The 20,345-nt window shown below is 33.5% G+C and overlaps 2 protein-coding genes across 2 annotated transcripts in view; both read left to right on the top strand.

Annotated features, from left to right (window-relative positions):
- SI (sucrase-isomaltase) overlaps positions 1 to 20,345 on the top strand; it is a gene marked incomplete at its 5' end in the record, with an annotated part of 105,769 nt that overhangs the window by 14,306 nt on the left and 71,118 nt on the right. The window contains 7 exons of the mRNA XM_081236043.1: positions 529 to 641; positions 3,630 to 3,755; positions 4,421 to 4,552; positions 4,641 to 4,760; positions 12,442 to 12,555; positions 16,875 to 16,959; positions 17,900 to 18,017. Coding sequence (XP_081092169.1) covers positions 529 to 641; positions 3,630 to 3,755; positions 4,421 to 4,552; positions 4,641 to 4,760; positions 12,442 to 12,555; positions 16,875 to 16,959; positions 17,900 to 18,017 — 808 coding nt within the window. The remainder of the gene's footprint in view (positions 1 to 528; positions 642 to 3,629; positions 3,756 to 4,420; positions 4,553 to 4,640; positions 4,761 to 12,441; positions 12,556 to 16,874; positions 16,960 to 17,899; positions 18,018 to 20,345) is intronic.
- LOC308618338 (elongation factor Tu, mitochondrial-like) lies at positions 5,583 to 7,740 on the top strand. Its single transcript, XM_081236044.1, is given in 3 exon segments — positions 5,583 to 6,420; positions 6,424 to 6,959; positions 7,019 to 7,740. Coding segments are annotated over 3 exon segments (1,413 nt in total). The 5' UTR covers positions 5,583 to 5,610; the 3' UTR covers positions 7,086 to 7,740.

The following is a 20,345-nucleotide window of genomic DNA, read 5'->3' as shown; positions in this document are numbered from 1 at the left end:
TTTCAATGTTGTGAATTATGTAATACCTAAATTGGATAGGTGAATCAGTGATAGTAAAAACTACAAAAATTCAAGCAAGAGCTGTATACCATATGGTTATACAGACAATTACTATGTCTTGCATATAGACAAATTAAAAACCTATGTAGTTTTTTCTTAGAAATCAACATGTGATAATATGATCTTTCACAGAATCTTCAATTAAAATAACTAATTAAAATGCAATTTTAAAAAGAAATATTTTTGTTGTAAGAAGATGGATCCTCTATTCCCTGCTAAGCAGTTTCTAGAGGAGCTTTTGCCAACATCTGTAAAAGGCAGCATCTGGACTATACTATCTTAAACCTCATGTATGGTGGCATTCCACTTTTCTCCTATATTCTTATCTTCAATACCTAATCTTAATCACTTAAAAAAAACTGTAAAACTATGTGATTAATATAAAGTAATTTAAATAGACATTGCAATTATTTTATCACATGTACATGTTTACTATTTACATGTGCTTTTCCAATTTTTGTTTTGTAGAGATTTTCATCCAGCCTACTCCAATAGTAACTTACAGAGTTACAGGTGGCATTCTGGACTTTTACATTTTTCTAGGAGATACTCCAGAACAAGTAGTTCAACAGTATCAAGAGGTGTGTTTCAGGTTTATTTTATAAAATTTTTTCTACCATACTTTCAGACATGTCTACATATTAAAATGATTTTAGCTAAGATATTTGAGGCCTCTTAGCTAAATATATTTTTAAACCTTACCATTTTTCAGATATGAGAAAGTGTTTCTTATTTTTGTTTTTGTTATACAGTGACACCTAGGTATATTTAGATGTCTGCATTTCAGATATCAAGTTATTTCTTGCTTCTAGGCAGGTGAGATCAGTAGTTGGATTCCTTTGAGATGTGGCATATTAAATCTTATTCAAGACCTTCTTTGGTGGGATAAAACAAAAGGAAATATCTTATCTTCAAGTCTGAGGATAAGTAATGGGCATATAGGTCATTCATCCCTTTGATAAGAATCTTAGGGGCAAGTGAGTTATGAGGAAGGTTACTGAAATTTGCTGTTAATGTACCATAGGCAAATTCCAGGAAAATTGGCTCTGACACTCAGGCTTAGAAGGAAAGATTTTGAAACATAGTCTGAGGTCTTAACTTCTTGAGGTTACTGTCTAAACAACTCTCATTTACCTATTAAATAACGTCTTAGTGTACCTGAGCCCAAGATGGACCTTAGAAAGGAGAGGAATCCAAGGCGTATTTTGAGCCTAATTCTAGACATTTCTCCCATGTAAATTGTTCTCCTGTGACTGTTAGTGTATATAATTTCTGGTGTTATTATGAAAAATAAATCATTTTTATAGATATAAGATTTAAGAATCATGCCTATTTATAAAATCTTGTTTTATTGATAAATCTCTTGACATATAAGTCCCAATTTCAAAATGATCTCAAAAGAGAAGCAATTACTATCAAAAACGTTAGTTAGGATCTAAAAACCTGAAATAAGAGTAGGTAGGGTTTTACACAATTGAATAATTTACAATGTCAAGCAATTCCCAAATTGCTGTTCATAAATATGAATTTCAGAAAGGCAACAAAATTTACAGTCTCTATAATATGAAATCATAGTTATTGTATACATTTATCACACCATCAAAAGAGGGGAAAGCACATTTTTGTAAAAATTTGATATTTTATTTGTGAAATATTAGTTGGGACAGTTGTCTATTACATGCCGGGTAAAGTCTGTGGTCAGCAGTAGTTGAGTTTGAGTCATGTTTGACATGAGAATGCAACATTCATGTGATGTAGCAGTCCACTTGCATACATCATTTTATGGGCAGATTTGTAGAAGCTTGAACTTAAAGAATAAGATAAATGACTTGCATAGAATATAGCACTATTAATCACTGTTGCATTTCAATGGGGCGCAAATTATGTAGAGAGAGGCAAAAAAAACTACTTCTTGTTTGAAGAAAAACAAATTATCCTCTCTGTATAAGTTAATACATTAGTTGTCCCAGTGTGTCAAAATTTAAAACATAATGCATTTGAATGACTAGACTTTCATAAGTTTTAAAGTTAATATATACATATAAGGTATAAGGTGAATACATATATTAATATAATATATAATAAAATATGTTTTATACACTTTTATGAAAATAAATTATGTGATACATATAATACACACACACACACACACAGAAATTTCAATCACATGTCCAAATCTTTAAAGAAGTTCAATGGAACATAAGGTGTTTATGAATAGAGTTTAAGCATACTGAGTTTAGGGGGAGTTTTATTTGATACCAAGTTTTTAAAAATTAATTTAATGCTTAAATTGAATAGAATACAATAACCTTTAAATTTATTTTTTCTTTTTACATAGCACCTTTTTTAAAAATCTTTATTGGAGTATAATTGCTTTACAATGGTGTGTTAGTTTCTGCTGTATAACAAAGTGAATCAGCTATACATACACATATATCTCCATATCTCCTCCCTCTTACGTCTCCCTCCCACCCTCCCAATCCAACCCCTCTAGGTGGTCACAAAGCACCTAGTTGATCTCCCTGTGTTATGCTGTTGCTTCCCCCTAGCTATCTATTTTACATTTGGTAGTGTATATATTTCCATGACACTCTCTCACTTTGTCCCAGCTTACCCTTCCCCCTCCCCATATCCTCAAGTTCATTTTCTAGTAGGTCTGAGTCTTTATTCCCATCTTTCCCATAGCACTTTTTAGACCTACATGATGAAGAAATCATGGATCCAAAAAAAATGTATATTACGTAAAGATACATATATATAAACATATATATATATACCTAAGCCAAAGAAAACCCATCATGCCAAATAAGATATTTGTCTTAATGTAACCTAATACTTAGTTTTTGGTGAGAAAGCGTAATATCAGTTGCATTCATCTTTCCATGTGCAAAATCCTGTGCTCTGTTGGATGAGACACTGGTGCTCTGTTGTGAGTTTGCACTGAGCCTGCTTGGGCCACCAGAGAGTGGGAAGAGAAGGGCCCATTTGGCCCTTGGGGGAGGGAAGAATCCAATGTCCTACATGTGAATATAAGTACCTTATGAAATAACTGCCTGGGATCCTTGTAGAAATATATTTTATTAATATTTTTGTAAACTCAGAGAGAAATAAGTGCCAAAATGCAAGGAGATAGAAATTGTATACTTTTAAACATCTTTTTTTCTTATGTGATGATCATTCATTCATTCATTTTGTTGCTACAAGAAGTGGGAGTGTGTTGGGACAATTTTCTTTTTCTCAAATCTCTTTAAGGCTATTCTTTTATTCTCTTTTTTAACTTTCCATGCAGAGCAAAATATACTTTTGTAAATGCTACTTTTTAAAGTGCTACCTTTCTGATTTTTTAACACAAAATTAACAAAAGATGAGTGACAGAACATAAACTTGCTAAGTGTTTCATAACAAAATTCTAAGAGAATATCCAGGATACATTTAGAATGCAGATACAAAATCTTTGTTTAAAATATGTAGTTAAACTCAAATCAATACTAGAGATGTAACAATAAGCATATTGATATTTGTTTCTAATGTTCATTTTTGAGACTAATTAAATATCCATTTACTTCAAGCTCATTGGACGACCAAAAATGCCAGCATATTGGAGTCTTGGTTTCCAACTTAGTCGCTGGAATTATAAGTCACTTGATGTAGTGAAAGAAGCGGTACGAAGAAATCGGGAAGCTGGCATACCATTTGTAAGTAGGATGAAGGGTTTGTGGGAATATATTTCAAGTTAAATGTTGTCATATAATAATAATTGTAGGAAATTGTCAGGATTATCATATATACCATATAGATATAGATATAAATATAAATTATTAAGCTGCTTTTTTAATGATAAAGTACACATTATGTCTATATGCAATGTCCAGGCCTACCTGAATTTTGAGAACTGATTATTAGTTATACTACACTAGAACACATGTTGAAGTGTGAACAAAATTATAGACAGTTTTTTAAATATACTTTATTTTTAGAGCTTATATACTCTTTAATAAAATTTTAATGTATTTTATGTAATGTGCAGTTTTGTTTTTTATACAAAGAACCCCATATATATATATATATATATATATATATATATATATATATATATATATATATATATATTGACCTAATACATATCCAGTGATCATCACTGAAACAAATGTGAATAATCATTTAATGCTTGTGTACTTTAGAATTAGAAAAACTAGTTTTATAAGCAATATCACTGTGTCTTTAGTGAAATAAAAGAGATCTAAGTTCATTTACTTTTTAATCATTTTATTTATAACACAAATTCTTTGGACTTAAAGGTTGAGGTGATTAGAGGGTTCTTTCAGTACTGTTTATTGAAATATACTCTGCTAATTTTCAGGATACACAGGTCACTGATATTGACTATATGGAAGACAAGAAAGACTTTACTTATGATCAAGTTGCATTTAATGGCCTCCCTGAATTTGTTCAAGATTTGCATGACCATGGGCAGAAATATGTCATCATCTTGGTAATAACTGATTATATATATATTAATTTGTAGTATCTACACATTTGTAAATTAATTGATTCTCTATAGTTTCTTTTCTCAATATTAGGACCCTGCAATTTCCATAGAGAAACGTGCCAATGGAGCAGCATATGAAACCTACGAAAGGGGAACTGCACAAAATGTGTGGGTAAATGAGTCAGATGGGACTACAGCAATTATTGGAGAGGTAAAGCATGATATTCATTAAGTTTGTGTTGTTCAGATTTTCTGTTGTGCAACAACGAAGTATTTCAGAGTGTGTGTCTTTGTGTGTGTGTGTGAGAGTTTATTTGCTTTCAAATCTGGATTTAATATTTAACTGCATAGAGAAATTTTAGAGCAAATATTTCAATTATCTCTAAACAGTTTTTGTAGAAAGACAGATAATTTTCAGTGACATAAACAAAACTAATGATAAAATATATGATAAATTATTTGGATTATTATAAAATTCTGATCATTTGATGTAAAATAATTGTATGTATAAACTGAGTACTTAAATGCTGGGTAATAGGATTTATAGTGTACATCTTCACAATGAAATCATAAGATAGCTATGATTAAAATTATTACTTCACATGTGGAAAAGTGAATTTGAGAGAGGTAAGGTAACTTTCCTCATGTCACAAAATTAATAAAGAGCAGTGTCAGGAAACTGCCTAGCTCCAAAAGGCATAATTTTTAACCAGAACAAATATTCTTTTGGAGACAACTTTATAAGACATATCAAAAACTCATATCAGATAAAATAGAGTTTAAAATAAAGAATGTTACAAGAGACAAGGAAGGACACAACATAATGATCAAGGGATCAATCCAAGAAGAAGATACAACAATTATAAATATATATGCACCCAACATAGGAGCACCTCAACACATAAGGCAACTGCTAACAGCTATAAAACAGGAAATCGACAGTAACACAATGATAGTGGGGGACTTTAACACCTCACTTACACCAATGGACAGATCATCCAAAATGAAAATAAACAGGGAAACAGCGGGTACACACTAGTCAGGGCACCAGTACGACCACAATGGTGGCCTCGGCCCTGCTGTGCACGACGCCCCTCTTCAGTGGTCTCGGCGCCAGCCCAACCCCACTGCTGAAGGGTCTTTTGCGGTTGCTAAAGGCCCCGGCATTGCCCCTCTTGTGCCACGACCTGGCTGTGGAGGCCAAGAAGATCTATGTGTGCAACAAGCCCCATGTGACCTTGGGTACCATTGGCCATGTAGACCACGGCAAGACCACACTGACTGCGGCCATCATGAAAATTATAGCCGAGGGAGGTGGGGCCAAATTTTTGAAATATGAGGAGATTGACAATGCCCCGGAGGAGCGAGCCCAAGGTATCACAATCAATGCTGCACATGTGGAGTACAACACCGCTGTGCGCCACTATGCCCACACTGACTGTCCCGGTCATACAGACTACATTAAGAATATGATCACAGACACAGCCCCCCTCGACGGCTACATCCTGGTGGTGGCAGCCAACGATGGCCCCATGCCCCAGAACCAAGAACACTTATTACTGGCCAAACAGATTGGAGTAGAGCATGTGGTGGTGTATGTGAACAAGGCGGATGCTGTGCAGGACTCTGAGATGGTGGAGCTGGTGGAGCTGGAGATCAGGGAACTGCTCACTGAGTTTGGCTACAAAGGGGAGGAGACTCCAATCATCATTGGCTCTGCCCTCTGTGCCCTTGAGCAACGTGACCCTGAGCTAGGCGTGAAGTCTGTGCAGAAGCTGCTGGATGCTGTGGACACTTACATCACAGTGCCCACCCAGGACCTGGAGAAGCCTTTCCTGCTGCCTATAGAGTCAGTGTACTCTCTCCCCAGCTGAAGCACGGTGGTGAGAGGCACACTAGAGCATGGCATTTTGAAGAGGGGAGATGAGTGTGAGTTCCTGGGACATAGCAAGAATATTTGCAGTGTGGTGACAGGCATCGAGATGTTCCACAAGAGCCTGGAGAGGGCAGAGGCAGGTGACAACCTTGGGGCCCTGGTCCGCGGCTTGAAGCGGGAGGACCTGAGGCGTGGCCTGGTCATGGCTAAGCCAGGTTCCATCCAGCCCCACCAGAAGGTAGAGGCACAGGTGTACATCCTCAGTAAGGAGGAAGGTGGCCGCCACAAGCCCTTTGTATCCCACTTCATGCCTGTCATGTTCTCCCTGACTTGGGACATGGCCTGTCGGATTGTCCTGCCTCCAGGGAAGGAGCTTGCCATGCCTGGGGAAGACCTGAAGCTCACCCTAATCCTGCGGCAGCCAATGATCTTAGAAAACGGACACCATTTCACTCTGCAAGATGGCAACCAGACCATCGGCACCAGCCTCGTCACTGACACACCAGCCATGACCGAGGAAGACAGGAACATCAAGTGGAGCTGAGTCTGGAACTCTGCTGGGGCTCTCTTGTGTTCATGGCTGCCCTGGCCAGTGTTCTCTCCTGCCTCTCGTGCCCCCTTCTCAGGGCAGAGGCTGCATCCCAGCTGAGTTGCAGCTAGACTGACACTTCCCCTGGCCAGAGGGCCACATGGCCGGCCAGGTGAGGTAGGTCAATAAACTGTTCTGTGAATAGAAAAAAAAAAAAAAAAAAGAAACAGAAACTTTAAATGACACAATAGACCAGATAGATTTAATTGATATTTATATGACATTCCATCATAAAACAGCAGATTACACTTTCTTCTCAAGGTCACATGGAACATTCTCCAGGATAGATCACATCTTGGGACACAAATCAAGCCTCAGTAAATTTAACAAAATTGAAATCTAACCAAGCATCTTTTCTGATCACAACACTGTGAGATTAGAAATCAATTACAGGGGAAAAAACATAAAAAAAACAAACACATGGACGCTAAACAATACATTACTAAATAAGCAAGAGATCACTGGAGAAATCAAAGACAAAATCAAAAAATACCTAGAGACAAATGACAATGAAAACACAATGATCCAAAACCTATGGGATACAGCAAAAGCAGTTCTAACAGGGAAGTTTATAGCTATACAAGCCTACCTCAAGAAACAAGAAAAATCTCAAATAAACAATCTAACCCGACACAAAAGGAACTGGAGAAAGAAGAACAAACAAAACCCAAAGTTAGCAGAAGGAAAGAAATCATAAAGATCAGAGCAAAAATAAAGAGAAATGAAGAAAACAATAACAAAGATCAATAAAACTAAAAGCTAGTTCTTTGAGAAGAAAAACAAAATTGATAAACCATTAGCCAGAGTCATCAAGAAAAAGAGGAAGGCAATCAAATCAATACAATTAAAAATGAAAAAGGCAAGTAACAACAGACACCGCAGAAATACAAAGCATCCTAAGAGAATACTACAAGCAACTCTATGCCAAGAAAATGGACAACCTGGAAGAAATGGACAAATTCATACAAAGGTAAAACCTTCTAAGAATGAACCAGGAAGAAACAGATAATGTGAACAAACCAATCACAAGTAATGAAATTGAAACTGTGATTAAAAATCTTCCAACAAACAAAAGTTCAAGACTAGATGGCTTCACAGGTGAATTCTATCAAACACTTAGAGAAGAGCTAACACCCATCCTTCTCAAACTCTTCCAAAAATTTACAGAGGAAGGAACACTCCCAAACTCATTCTATAAGGCCACCATCACCCTGATACCAAAACCAGACAAAAATACTACAAAAAGAGAAAATTACAGACCAATATCACTGATGAATATAGATACAAAAATCCTCAACAGAATACTAGCAAACTGAATCCAACAACACATTAAAAGGATCATACACCATGATCAAGTGGGATTTATCCCAGGGATGCAAGGATTCTTCAATATATGCAAATCAATCAATGTGATACATCACAGTAACAAATTAGAATAAAAACCATATGATCTTCTCAATAGATGCAGAAAAATCTTTTGACAAAATTCAACACCCATTTATGATAAAAACTCTCCAGAAAGTGGGCATAGAGGGAACCTACCTCAACATAATAAAGGCCATATTGACAAACCCACAACAAACATCATTCTCAATGGTGAAAAACTGAAAGCATTTCCTCTAAGATCAGGAATAAGACAAGAATGTCCACTCTCACCACTATTATTCAACATAGTTTTGGAAGTCCTACCATGGCAACAGAGAAGAAAAAGAAATAAAAGGAATACAAATTGGAAAAGAAGAAGTAACACTGTCAGTGTTTGCGGATGACATGATATTATACATATAGAGTCCTAAAAATGCCACCAGAAAACTACTAGAGCTAATCAATGAATTTGGTAAACTTACAGGATACAAAATTAATGCACAGAAATCTCTTGCATTCCTCTACACTAATGATGCAAAATCTGAAAGAGAAATTAAGGAAACACTCCCATTTACCATCGCAACAAAACGAATAAAATACCTAGGAATAAAGCTACCTAGGGAGACAAAAGACCTGTATGCAGAAAACTATAAGAAACTGATGAAAGAAATTAAAGATGATACCATCAGACGGAGAGATATACCATGTTCTTGGATTGGAAGAATCAATATTCTGAAAATGACTATACTACCCAAAGCAATCTAAATATTCAATGCCATCCCTATGAAGTTACCAATAGCATTTTTTACAGAACTACAACAAAAAATCTTAAAATTTGTATGGAGACACAAAAGACCCCGAATAGCCAAAGCAGTCTTGAGGGAAAAAAACAGAGCTGGAGGAATCAGACTCCCTGTCTTCAGACTATAGTACAAAGCTACAGTAATTAATACAATATGGTACTGGCACAAAAACAGAAACATAGATTAATGAAAAAAGATAGGAAGTCCAGAGATAAACCCATGCACCTATGGTCAACTAATCTATGACAAGGAGGCAAGGATATACAATGGAAAAAAGACAGTCTCTTCAATAAGTGGTGCTGGGAAAACTGGACAGCTACATGTAAAATAATTAAATTAGAGCACTCCCTAACACCATACACAAAAATAAACTCAAAATGGATTCAAGACCTAAATGTAAGACCGTACACTATAAAACTCTTAGAGGAAAACAAGGGAAGAACACTCTTTGACATAAATCACAGCAAGATCTTTTTTGATCCACCTCCTAAAGTAATGGAAATAAAAACAAAAATAATCAAATGGGACCTAATTTAACTTAAAAGCTTTTGCCCAGCAAAGGAAACCATAAACAAGATGAAAAGACAACCCTCAGAATGGGAGAAAATACTTGTAAATGAATCAACAGACAAAAGATTAATCTCCAAAATATATAAACAGCTCATGCAGCTCAATATTAAAAAGAACAGACAACCCAATCCAAAAATGGGCAGAAGACCTAAATGGACATTTCTACAAAGAAGACATACAGATGGCCAAGAAGCACATGAAAACCTGCTCAACATCACTAATTATTAGAGAAATGAAAATCAAAACTACAGTGAGTTATCACCTCACACCAGTTAGAATGGGCATCATCAGAAAATCTACAAACAACAAATGCTGGAGAGGGTGTGGAGAAAAAGGAATCCTCTTGCACTCTTGGTAGGAATGTAAATTGATACATCCACTATGGAGAACAGCATGGAGGTTCCTTAAAAAACTAAAAATATAACTACCATATGACCCAGCAATCCTACTACTGGCATATACCCAGAGAAAACCATAATTCAAAGAGACACATGCAGCCCAGTGTTCATTGCAGCACTATTTACAATAGCCAGGTCATGGAAATAACCTAAATGCCCATCAACAGACAAATGGATAAAAAAGATGTGGTACATATATACAATGGAATATTATTCAGCTATAAAAAGGAATGAAATTGATTCATTTGTTGAGACGTGGTTGGATCTAGAGACTGTCATACAGAGTGAAGTAAGTCAGAAAGAGAAAAACAAATATCATATATTAATGTATGTATGTGGAACCTAGAAAAATGGTGCAGATGAACTGGTTTGCAGGGCAGAAGTTGAGACACAGATGTAGAGAACAAACGTATGGATGCCAAGGGGGGAAAGCTGCAGGAGTGTGGGGATGGTGATGTGCTGAATTGGGTGCTTGGGATTGACATGTATACACTGATGTGTATAAAATTGATGACTAATAAGAACCTGCTGTATAAAAAAATAAATAAAATAAAATTCAAAAAAAAGAAAAAAACTAATACTAAACTTTCTTTGAGTTATTTGTATGGAAGTATATTAATATAAATGTTTCAGACATTACATTAAATTCCTAAAATCTTAAACGTTCTGGCATAATGTTATAAGTCATAATTCTAGTCATTACCTTAAAATGTATATCTCAGAAATAACTACATTTCCTTGTCAATTGCATTATTATGAACTTTCTTCAAATCTTTAACCACGGTCATTTTTAAGTCTTTTGTCATTTAGAGACAGTTCTGGGTGTACTCTTTTGCTTTTGCAAAAGTGTTCCTATAAAAGCATTTTGTCTTCAAGGAATTCATGGAAAAGACTCTGACAAGCACAGGTTTCTGCTAACTAACTATACTGCTGAACTGAATGAATAAGCATTTCAGAACTCTAATGGAAAATTGATGAATTCATAAAAGTGCTAACAAAAGATCAAGATAAATAAAATAATTACATGAGACTAAGTGAACTGATGAGGATGATTATAATTTTTGTGACTTTGAATAAAAAAAAAGAAACAATAAAAAAATGTGATTCTAGATACATTGACTTGATAATTTCACTTCTGTAATTTAATCAAAGGAAATAAAACAGGAGAAAATATTAATTTATGAAAATATTTTATTATAGCATTATTTACAATGATAAAGAATATCCTGACCATCACTTTCTATCACATTCATCAAAGTTAAAATTACTACTGAAAGTTTTCTTCAAATAATTATGAGTTCCATCAGGAAACAAAACCCAATATTCCTCCCCATAGTGCCCATTAATATCTCAGAGAATACATTTTGTTATGACCTGTTCTGTTGAATATGGACAGATCAGATAGCCAATATGCATAATTTGGATATAAAACAATATTATTTATCCCAGTACATCTGAAATTGAATTCCTCTTGTTGAATGTCATTATTTTAAATAGTAAGTAAAATAATTTGAAGAAGCATAAATCATAAAGAGGTAGCACAGTACATGTAGTGTTTAATAGCATGGAATCTGATATGAGATTGCCTAGATTTGAATTCCTTCTGTACCACTTAGTAGCGGTGTAACCTTGAAAAACTTCTCTGTTCCTCACTTCTCCCATCTGTAAAATGGGTTTAATTATACTACTTACTTCAGCTGTAAAGTGATGATAAAATTAGTACCTATCTCCTAAAATTCTAATGAAGATTTAATGAATTAATAACTAAAAGCACTTGAAACAGTCCCCCGCACACAATAAGAGTTATATTCATACTTGTTAAATAAAAATAAATACACAAGGAATACTTTTGCTTGAATTTCTTGGAAACAAATGTCTTTGGAAATGAACTAATGTAATTTATTTTATCAGACAATGCATATATTATACAGTTTTTGTTTATTTGTTTTTTTACTTAACCCACTAGATGCTAAAAAATAAATTAGTGAAGTCAAAATAGCAGCTGCATCCCATAATCTTATATTTTTCCCAACTTAAGTGCTTCATGTTCTCACTCTCTCTTTACTTTAACTATCAATACTTTCCCTTAAATGAACTTTAAAGTAGACCCGAGATTATTGTGAATATAAATGGTGCATGGATCACATATACGTAAAGAAGTACAATGTCATAACTTCAATAATTTTTTACTCTTATTCTTCACTCAGTTTGATTTTTCATTAATTTTTGAATTTTCATTTATTTATGTTTCTTTTTATTTATGTATATATGTGAATGATCTATTCTTCCAGGTATGGCCAGGATTAACAGTATACCCTGATTTCACTAATCCAAACTGCATAGAATGGTGGACAAATGAATGCAGTATTTTCCATCAACAAGTGAATTATGATGGACTTTGGATTGTAAGTGGTTACTTTAGACTTGTGATTTTGGACAATGAGCATAGGATTATTTTTCCATAAAAATGTTTATTAAGTTGACAAAAATATTTTATAACATATTGAACATAAAATTAATGTTCTTATATTTTTCTAGAATGTATAAATGTCATACCTGTCATGTTCATGTGTCAGAAAAAGAATACAAACTAAAAACTGTAAATTGAAATTTTTCTTATCCAGTAATATACTTTATAGGATAAAGTTCATTTCTGTCACTAAGGTGTTGTACCTTTATGACTAATAATTTATGTTGAAAAGAGTTAACAAAATTTGGAGATTAGCCTACATTAGTGCAACTTCAAAAACTTTTACTAAAGTCTGCAGTAAGTCAATCAAGCAATTGCAGCAACGTGAACTTAAATAAGCCCTCAGCCTTTAGAAACTTTCCTTTTAGTAAGTTATTAAGTGGAACAAATCAAAATTGGCAGTAGGTTAAGTGTTTTATCTCAAGATAAACAACAACAACCAACAAATAATATCCTAGATTACTGGTAAAGTTATTAAAGGAAAACACTAATTTTTAAAAGTTCCTTTGGATGTAGTTTTATATCTGTAGCTATTGGTGCCTGCTGGTAGATTTATAATTTAGAATAATACTGATGATAGTCAATGATTTAGTGTCTTTTGTTAAGGAAACTGTAACAATATTTGGGGAATGAAACTACTTGGTGATCCCAGAATTCTATATTTCAGAAAAAAATATCTAATAATCTTGAGCACAGAGAGAACATGGGGGATGTTTTTCAAAGGTATTACAACTGTACGGAATTTTGGAAGGAGAGAGAATGGATATCTGGGAATAGTTAAATTTTTTGATTGTTTAGATCACAGTATCTCTACTTTCCTAAAGTACTCATTATTAATTCAGTCATTATTTAAATTATTTATTTATTCAATCAATTACAAGTGTTTATTTTGCATCATCATGAAAACATGGAGTTGAGTAGAAGGTTAGCATAACCATCAGAATTCCTATGAAGGTAATAGAATGAAGATGGAGAGGCTTTGTTATTTGACACAAAATCAGTGAGATTGCAGTGATGATACCTAGCTGCTGGTAGAAATAACAAAAAAATTGCAATCTGCTCTTGTGTTTTGTTATTAATTCTAGCTCCAATTTCAATTATATTATTTAATGTAAATTAAAAGTACATTTTTTCCTTCTTTCCTTTATTTTTCTTTCTTTTCTTTCTTTTTTCTTGTATAGGAAAAATTTGAATCCACTAGAGCAGAGTTACAAGTATAAATGACATTTAGGAATAGTGAAAAAGCATCTGATTGTGCTATATAGAGAGAATGTACTTCATTTCCTACATCCATTGAAGACTGAAATACATGATTCATCTCCAAAGAGTGGGAGGGATGGGAAGTAGAGGAGCATCTGAGAAAAATAGAGTAGTTATGATACTAATACAGAAGCATTTTGACTAATGCTTATGATAAACAGTATGATTTCAAAGCTCACTAAATATCACTGAATTAATATATGCTATGTATAAGCAGTGAATATTCTTCTTCTAGCTCTTACCTGAATAATTGCCAAACCCTACTGCTAGATTTTTTCTCAAATTCTTTTTCTTTTTTCAGGTTATTTTTTCTGACAGAATGAATTAATAGTAAAGCAGTGTTATTTAACTGATGAAATTTTATTTTCATGTCAAATATTTAGTTTCATAATTTTCTAGACTTTTAACTTAGATTCAGTGATAATGCTTTAAAATTTTAAATTTAAATATTACAATAATTTTGGGAAATGATATGAGCTTAATTGTAATCGAAAAATAGACTTTTGCATATAAACACATTATGGTTGAAATCTCTTTTTTTGTATCATGCTTAAGATAATCTAATATTTGAAAAATAAGAGCCTACTGTATTTGGTATAATTAAGACTAATGCTGTGATTTCAAAATAAAAAACATTAGTATTTTTAAAATTCGAGGAATATTTCAATTTTTTCTGAAAAAATAAGCATATTTTTGGATCATGTTTTTACTATGATTTTATTCTTTAAAATCTAACAAGCAGAATTCTTCCATAAAGAAGTCTAATAATTTAATATATAGTTTTGGGAAACTTAAAATTCATTGAGAAGATATATCCAAACACATTCATATATAAAAATAACTGGGGGTTTAATTGGATATCTTATCTGTACATTTTATAGGATTCTTAGAAAAAAATCAGTTATTTAAAATTTTCTTTGAAAATAGGGTTATTTTTATTTAGATTTAGTTTAAAAGTGAAGTTATGAAATGCCACCAGATTTTTATACAGTTTTCATTAGATTTTAAAAAACATCTCTAAAAATGGTATTGACAATTCCTAGAAATGATCATTACTAGACTTGAGGTGATTTTAATGATACTGTAGGAGTACTTATTACTATCAATCCACTGAGTCCTTTGTCTCATGACTTACAGTGCTTGAATCTACTGGCTGTAATATTGACAATGCTAATCAAATTCACTTTCACATGACATTAAATAAATGTAACATCACTTAAATACTTGAATAGGTTAGAGAAAAGTATTTTCAGAATTTTGAAAGAAGCAAAAGTACAAAATACATTAAAACAGATACAAATAAATTCTATTAAATTATGAGTAGTAAGTTTAACCTATTAATAATATAATCTTGTCAAATAAACATTTTAATAAAAAATAATCAAATATTAAATGCTTTGTTTTAAATATGGTTAAAGTCTATTTTGAGTAAGTGCTATAAGAGCTTGTGAATTTTATTTCAAGTTTTCAAATACTTAGTTCAAATAGAATAACATTAATTTCAGAGTTAAATGTTTTGTCCTTGCACTTCCTTGGTGAATATTATATACAAGAGGTAATAAAATGGTTTAGAAAAGACTCAAAATTTAAAATAATGCAACTCAGTTCCATTTTTGAGTTTCAGTAGTTGAAGCTGTTTTTGAATTTAATTCAGTTAGTACATTCATGAAGAAAAATTACTTAGGTTCATCTAAAATTATTGGCTGTACAACTATAGTATCTCTTTGTATTAATTTTACTGGATATAGGGCAACAAAATTGAATATACTATATCAGGTAATTTTAATAAAATAACCCCAATGTGTACTTTAGAATAACTACATAATTGTCCTTTGTGGCTATTAAGAAAACAAAAATCTGTTTCATAATGAGAAATTTATTATTTTCTCCCTTGAGCAGCCTTCATTTCTCACATTAATTCCATCTGAGCATCATTTTGATGGGAGAAGGGAAGAGTGATAAAGAGAATATACTTCTGAGGAAAACAAAATTAACAAGGGACTTGAATGAGTGTGATGCCTTTGTGAGAGCAGAGAGAACGTATTATAGAGATATGGGAAATAAGGCTCAAAAATTCTTTGATGCCATTAACAGGGATGGAGAAAGACATACACATTTCTTGAGCATGTGTAGTGTAATATATGATTTTATATGAATAATCTTTTTTACTCCAAAGATTTTACTTAACTGGTTATGGACTAGAACTAGTAAAGAGCAAGACAATACTGGGGCCTCAGTTTACAAGGCAAGAAAATCCATAAATGCAATACCCCACAACTCTGACTCCAAGAGATGTTTAGGTCACTGGTTCTCATAATGTGGCCCAGGAGTGCTAGGATTCCCTGAGACTCTTCCCATGATTCAATAAGCTCATAACCATTTTCATTAGAATACTAAAATGCTGTTTGACTTTTTTCACTTTCATTCTCTCATGAAAGTGTAGTAGTTGTGTGCTAGGCAAAAAGTGTTGTGCCTAGTTGCTAGCAAGGCACATCATGGAAACTAGATAAATGCCAGCTGAAATTAATAAACTACGTTGAATAAATGAATGTGCTGGAAATATGTACAATGATAGTCTCACAGTGAGAAGACTGATACAACCATTTAGAAAAGACAGTTGCTTAATACTTTTAATGTAATATAATTAATGTTTTATATGTATAATTAAAACTAGGTAAATCACAAATATTTGGGTTGTATAAAATCCTTTAATCCCACCTAAGATACCTCTGTTATCTGGTATATACATTTATGAAAAAACAAATATTATTTTTCTCACTATAATGACTTGTTCATGCTGGAAGTATTTTGGAATCAAGTAGTGAGAATAGTTAAGCAAGTTTGTTTGTAGGTTGGTAGCTTATATATGTCTTCTAGGAGCAGAGGAGCATCATGGTTGCCCTAGATAAAATATTTACAAACAAGTAGAGAGTTTCTGCTTATATGATTTAGAATTACTTAAAATCTGCTGTTCTTTATCTTATATCCATTCAGGACATGAATGAAGTTTCCAGCTTTATTCATGGTTCAAAGAAAGGATGCAGTGACAACAAACTGAATTACCCAGCTTTTACTCCTGGTAAATTTCATTTAACTATCTCCTTACCATTAATTGAGAATAATTATCTTTATTTACTGGTAAATTGTAGCATATATTTCTAAATCACAAACTTTGATATAATTTTGAGACCCTGAAATAACTAGTATTTTGTTTATTTTTTTGTTTTATTTCTGGCCAAAATATTTATGTCTAAGAGAAGGAGTATGTTTTTAAATTTTGGTGTAAATTATTGATTTGTCTTTTCCTCTGATGAACTGCCCATGATTAAATGATTAATGAAAAGAAACAAAATTGGTTTGAAATCATAATTTAAGTGATCAAATTTTTTCCTTGAGCACTTTTCTTTAAGGCTCTGCAGTTATTAGATGTACCTGATGTGAATAGTTACATCTCACTTATTCCAAAAAGCATGTTTTCATCATTAAAATCAGTAAAAAAATTTCACCAAAGAAACAGAAGTGCTCTGAGGGGAGTAGATTATTATAAGTATGTCTGAAGAAAGATGACAATAATTATCACAGTACAATATAATCCTGCAAATTAAAGCACAATAAAATCTGAAAATCAGAGATTTAAATGATTTGTTATTGTGTAACAGGTCTACATGTGTGGAATTAGGTTATATTTAAATAAATTATAAAGCTTTCAAATGGGTCTATAGTTATATGATTTATAATATATATATATATATATTTCTATATGCATGTTAAAGTCTATTTTCTCCATGAATTTATTTATTACTGAAGTTAGGAAACAGAGTATTCATTATTGTAAGTGCAAATGTAATTTTTAATCGGTAAGAGTAAAGGGTGAATACCCAACTGGAACTTAGCATAAATTGTTGTCTTTCATTACTTTTTAACTAAATATGGTATTACATAGCACATCACGTAAGGATTATAAAGTTTAAAATGGCAAAATATTTCTTAAGAAATTATTTCTTATATTTTTTTCTAAGATATTCTTGACAAAATCCTGTATTCCAAAACAATTTGCATGGATGCTATGCAACACTGGGGGAAACAGTATGATGTTCACAGCCTCTATGGATACAGTATGGCTATAGCCACAGAGAAGTAAGTGCAATTTCACTCAGAAAGCCCTTTAATATTTATTTCTAGAAACAAATTTGGTAATTTACATATAGTGGATAATAACAAGAGTAGGAAAGCAAAGATATTTTAATGGTGAAAAATTAGGGCATTAAAAGCATCACCTCTTTTATTAATATTCACAAATTTGAAACTTAGTTATCAAGAACTACATGATATATGAATAAAACTATGATTCTTTTTTAATTCATAAATTGAAATTTTCCTTTCAAATTTTGATTCAGTTTGGTATCTCTGAATATGTGCTCTAAGCAAGAAATTCACAATTGGCCTGAGAGAATGGTGCTTCTAAAACAAGTCTTTATAAAAAACAAGAGTTTCACGCTTCTGCACATGGGACCCTAAGCTGAGGTCTCAGCACAGTTGTTTCATAGGAGGAACTCTGGTCTGAAGGGCCAGGTGTGAGGCCTCAGCATTGAGCCCCCTGTGAACAAGTGAAACTAGACTTAAGCACAAAGAAAAAGTCCTTGAGACTGGGAAATCCAAGATCAAGGTGCCTGCTGATCCAGTGTCTGGACTTTGCTCACACAGTTATGGAGGTTGGCAAGCCCAAAATCTCTAGCATGGCTCAGCAAATTGAAGACCAGGATCTTGGTGCTCCAGCCTGGTGTCAGGCTTGCGCCTCTAAGGTGAGAGAGATGAGCTCAGGAACCTGGACCAACAGAGACCTCCCAGCCCTATGTAATATCAAAGGATGAGAGCTCTCCCAGAGATCTCCATCTCAAAACTAAGACCCAGCTCCACCCAAGGGCCAGCAAGTTTCAGTTCTAGACAACCCATGCCAAACAACTAACAAGTCAGGAACACAACCCCAGCCATTAGCAGAGAGGCTGCCTAAAATCATAATAAGGTAACAGACACCCCAAAACACACCACCGGACACTGTTCTGCCCACCAGAAAGACAAGTACCAGCCTAATCCAGCAGAACACAGGCACTAGTGCCCTCCAGCAGGAAGCCTACACAACCCAATGAACCAAACTTAGCCACTGGGAGCAGACCCCAAAAACAATGGGAACTATGAACCTGCAGCCTGCAAAAAGGAGACCCCAAACATAGTAAGATAAGCAAAATGAGAAGACAGAGAAACACACAGCAGATGAAGGAGCAAGGCAAAAACCCACCAGACCAAACAAATGAAGAGGAAATAGGCAGTCTACATGAAAAAGAATTCAGAGTAATCATAGTAAAGATGATCCAAAATCCTGGAAATAGAATGGAGAAAATACAAGAAATATTTAACAATGACCTAGAAGAACAGAAGAGCAAACAAACAATAATGAACAACACAATAAATGAAATTAAAAATTCACTGGAAGAAATGAATAGCAGAATAACAGGCAGAGGAATGGATAAGTGACCTGGAAAATAAAATAGTGGAAATAACTACTGCAGAGCACAATAAAGAAAAAAAGAATGAAAATAATTGAGGACAGTCACAGAGACCTCTGGGACAACATAAAATGCACCAACATTCGAATCATAGGGGTGCCAAAAGAAGAAGAGAAAAAGAAAGGCTCTGAGAAAATATTTGAAGTGATTATAGTTGAAAACTTCCCTAACATGGGAAAGGAAATAGTCAATCAAGTCTACGAAATACAGAGAGTCCCATACAGGATAAATCCAAGGAGAAACATGCCAAGACACATATTCATCAAACTATCAAAAATTAAATACAAAGAAAAATATTAAAAGCAGCAAGGGAAAAGCAACAAATAACATACAAGGGAATCCTCATAAGGTTAACAGCTGATCTTTCAGCAGAAACTCTGCAACCAGCAGGGAGTGGCAGGACATATAAAGTGATGAAAGACTAAAACCTACAACCAAGATTGCTCCAACCAGCAAAGATTTCATTCAGATTCGACAGAGAAATTAAAACCTTTACAGACAAGCAAAAGTTAAGAGAATTCAGCACAACAAAACCAGCTTTACAACAAATGCTAAAGGAACATCTCTAGGCAGGAAACACAAGATAAGGAAAAGATCTACAAAAATAAGCCCAAAACAATGAAGAAAATGGTAATAGGAACATGCATATCAATAATTACCTTAAAAGTAAATGGAATAAATGCTCCAACCAAAAGACATAGACTGGCTGAATGGATACAAAAACAAGACCTGTATATATGCTGTCTACAAGAGACAAGAGTTCAGACCCAGAGGCACATACAGACTGAAAGTGAGCGGATGAAAAAAATATTCCATGCAAATGGAAATCAAAAGAAAGCTGGAGTAGCAATTCTCATATCAGATAAAATAGACTTTAAAATAAAGACTATTACAAGAGACA

This window comes from Mesoplodon bidens, assembly GCF_964165515.1.
Source record: "Mesoplodon bidens genome assembly, chromosome: 5".
NCBI lineage: Eukaryota > Metazoa > Chordata > Mammalia > Artiodactyla > Ziphiidae > Mesoplodon > Mesoplodon bidens.
The sequence above is the reverse complement of the archived record's forward strand: the minus strand, read 5'-3'. Positions and strand labels throughout refer to the sequence as shown.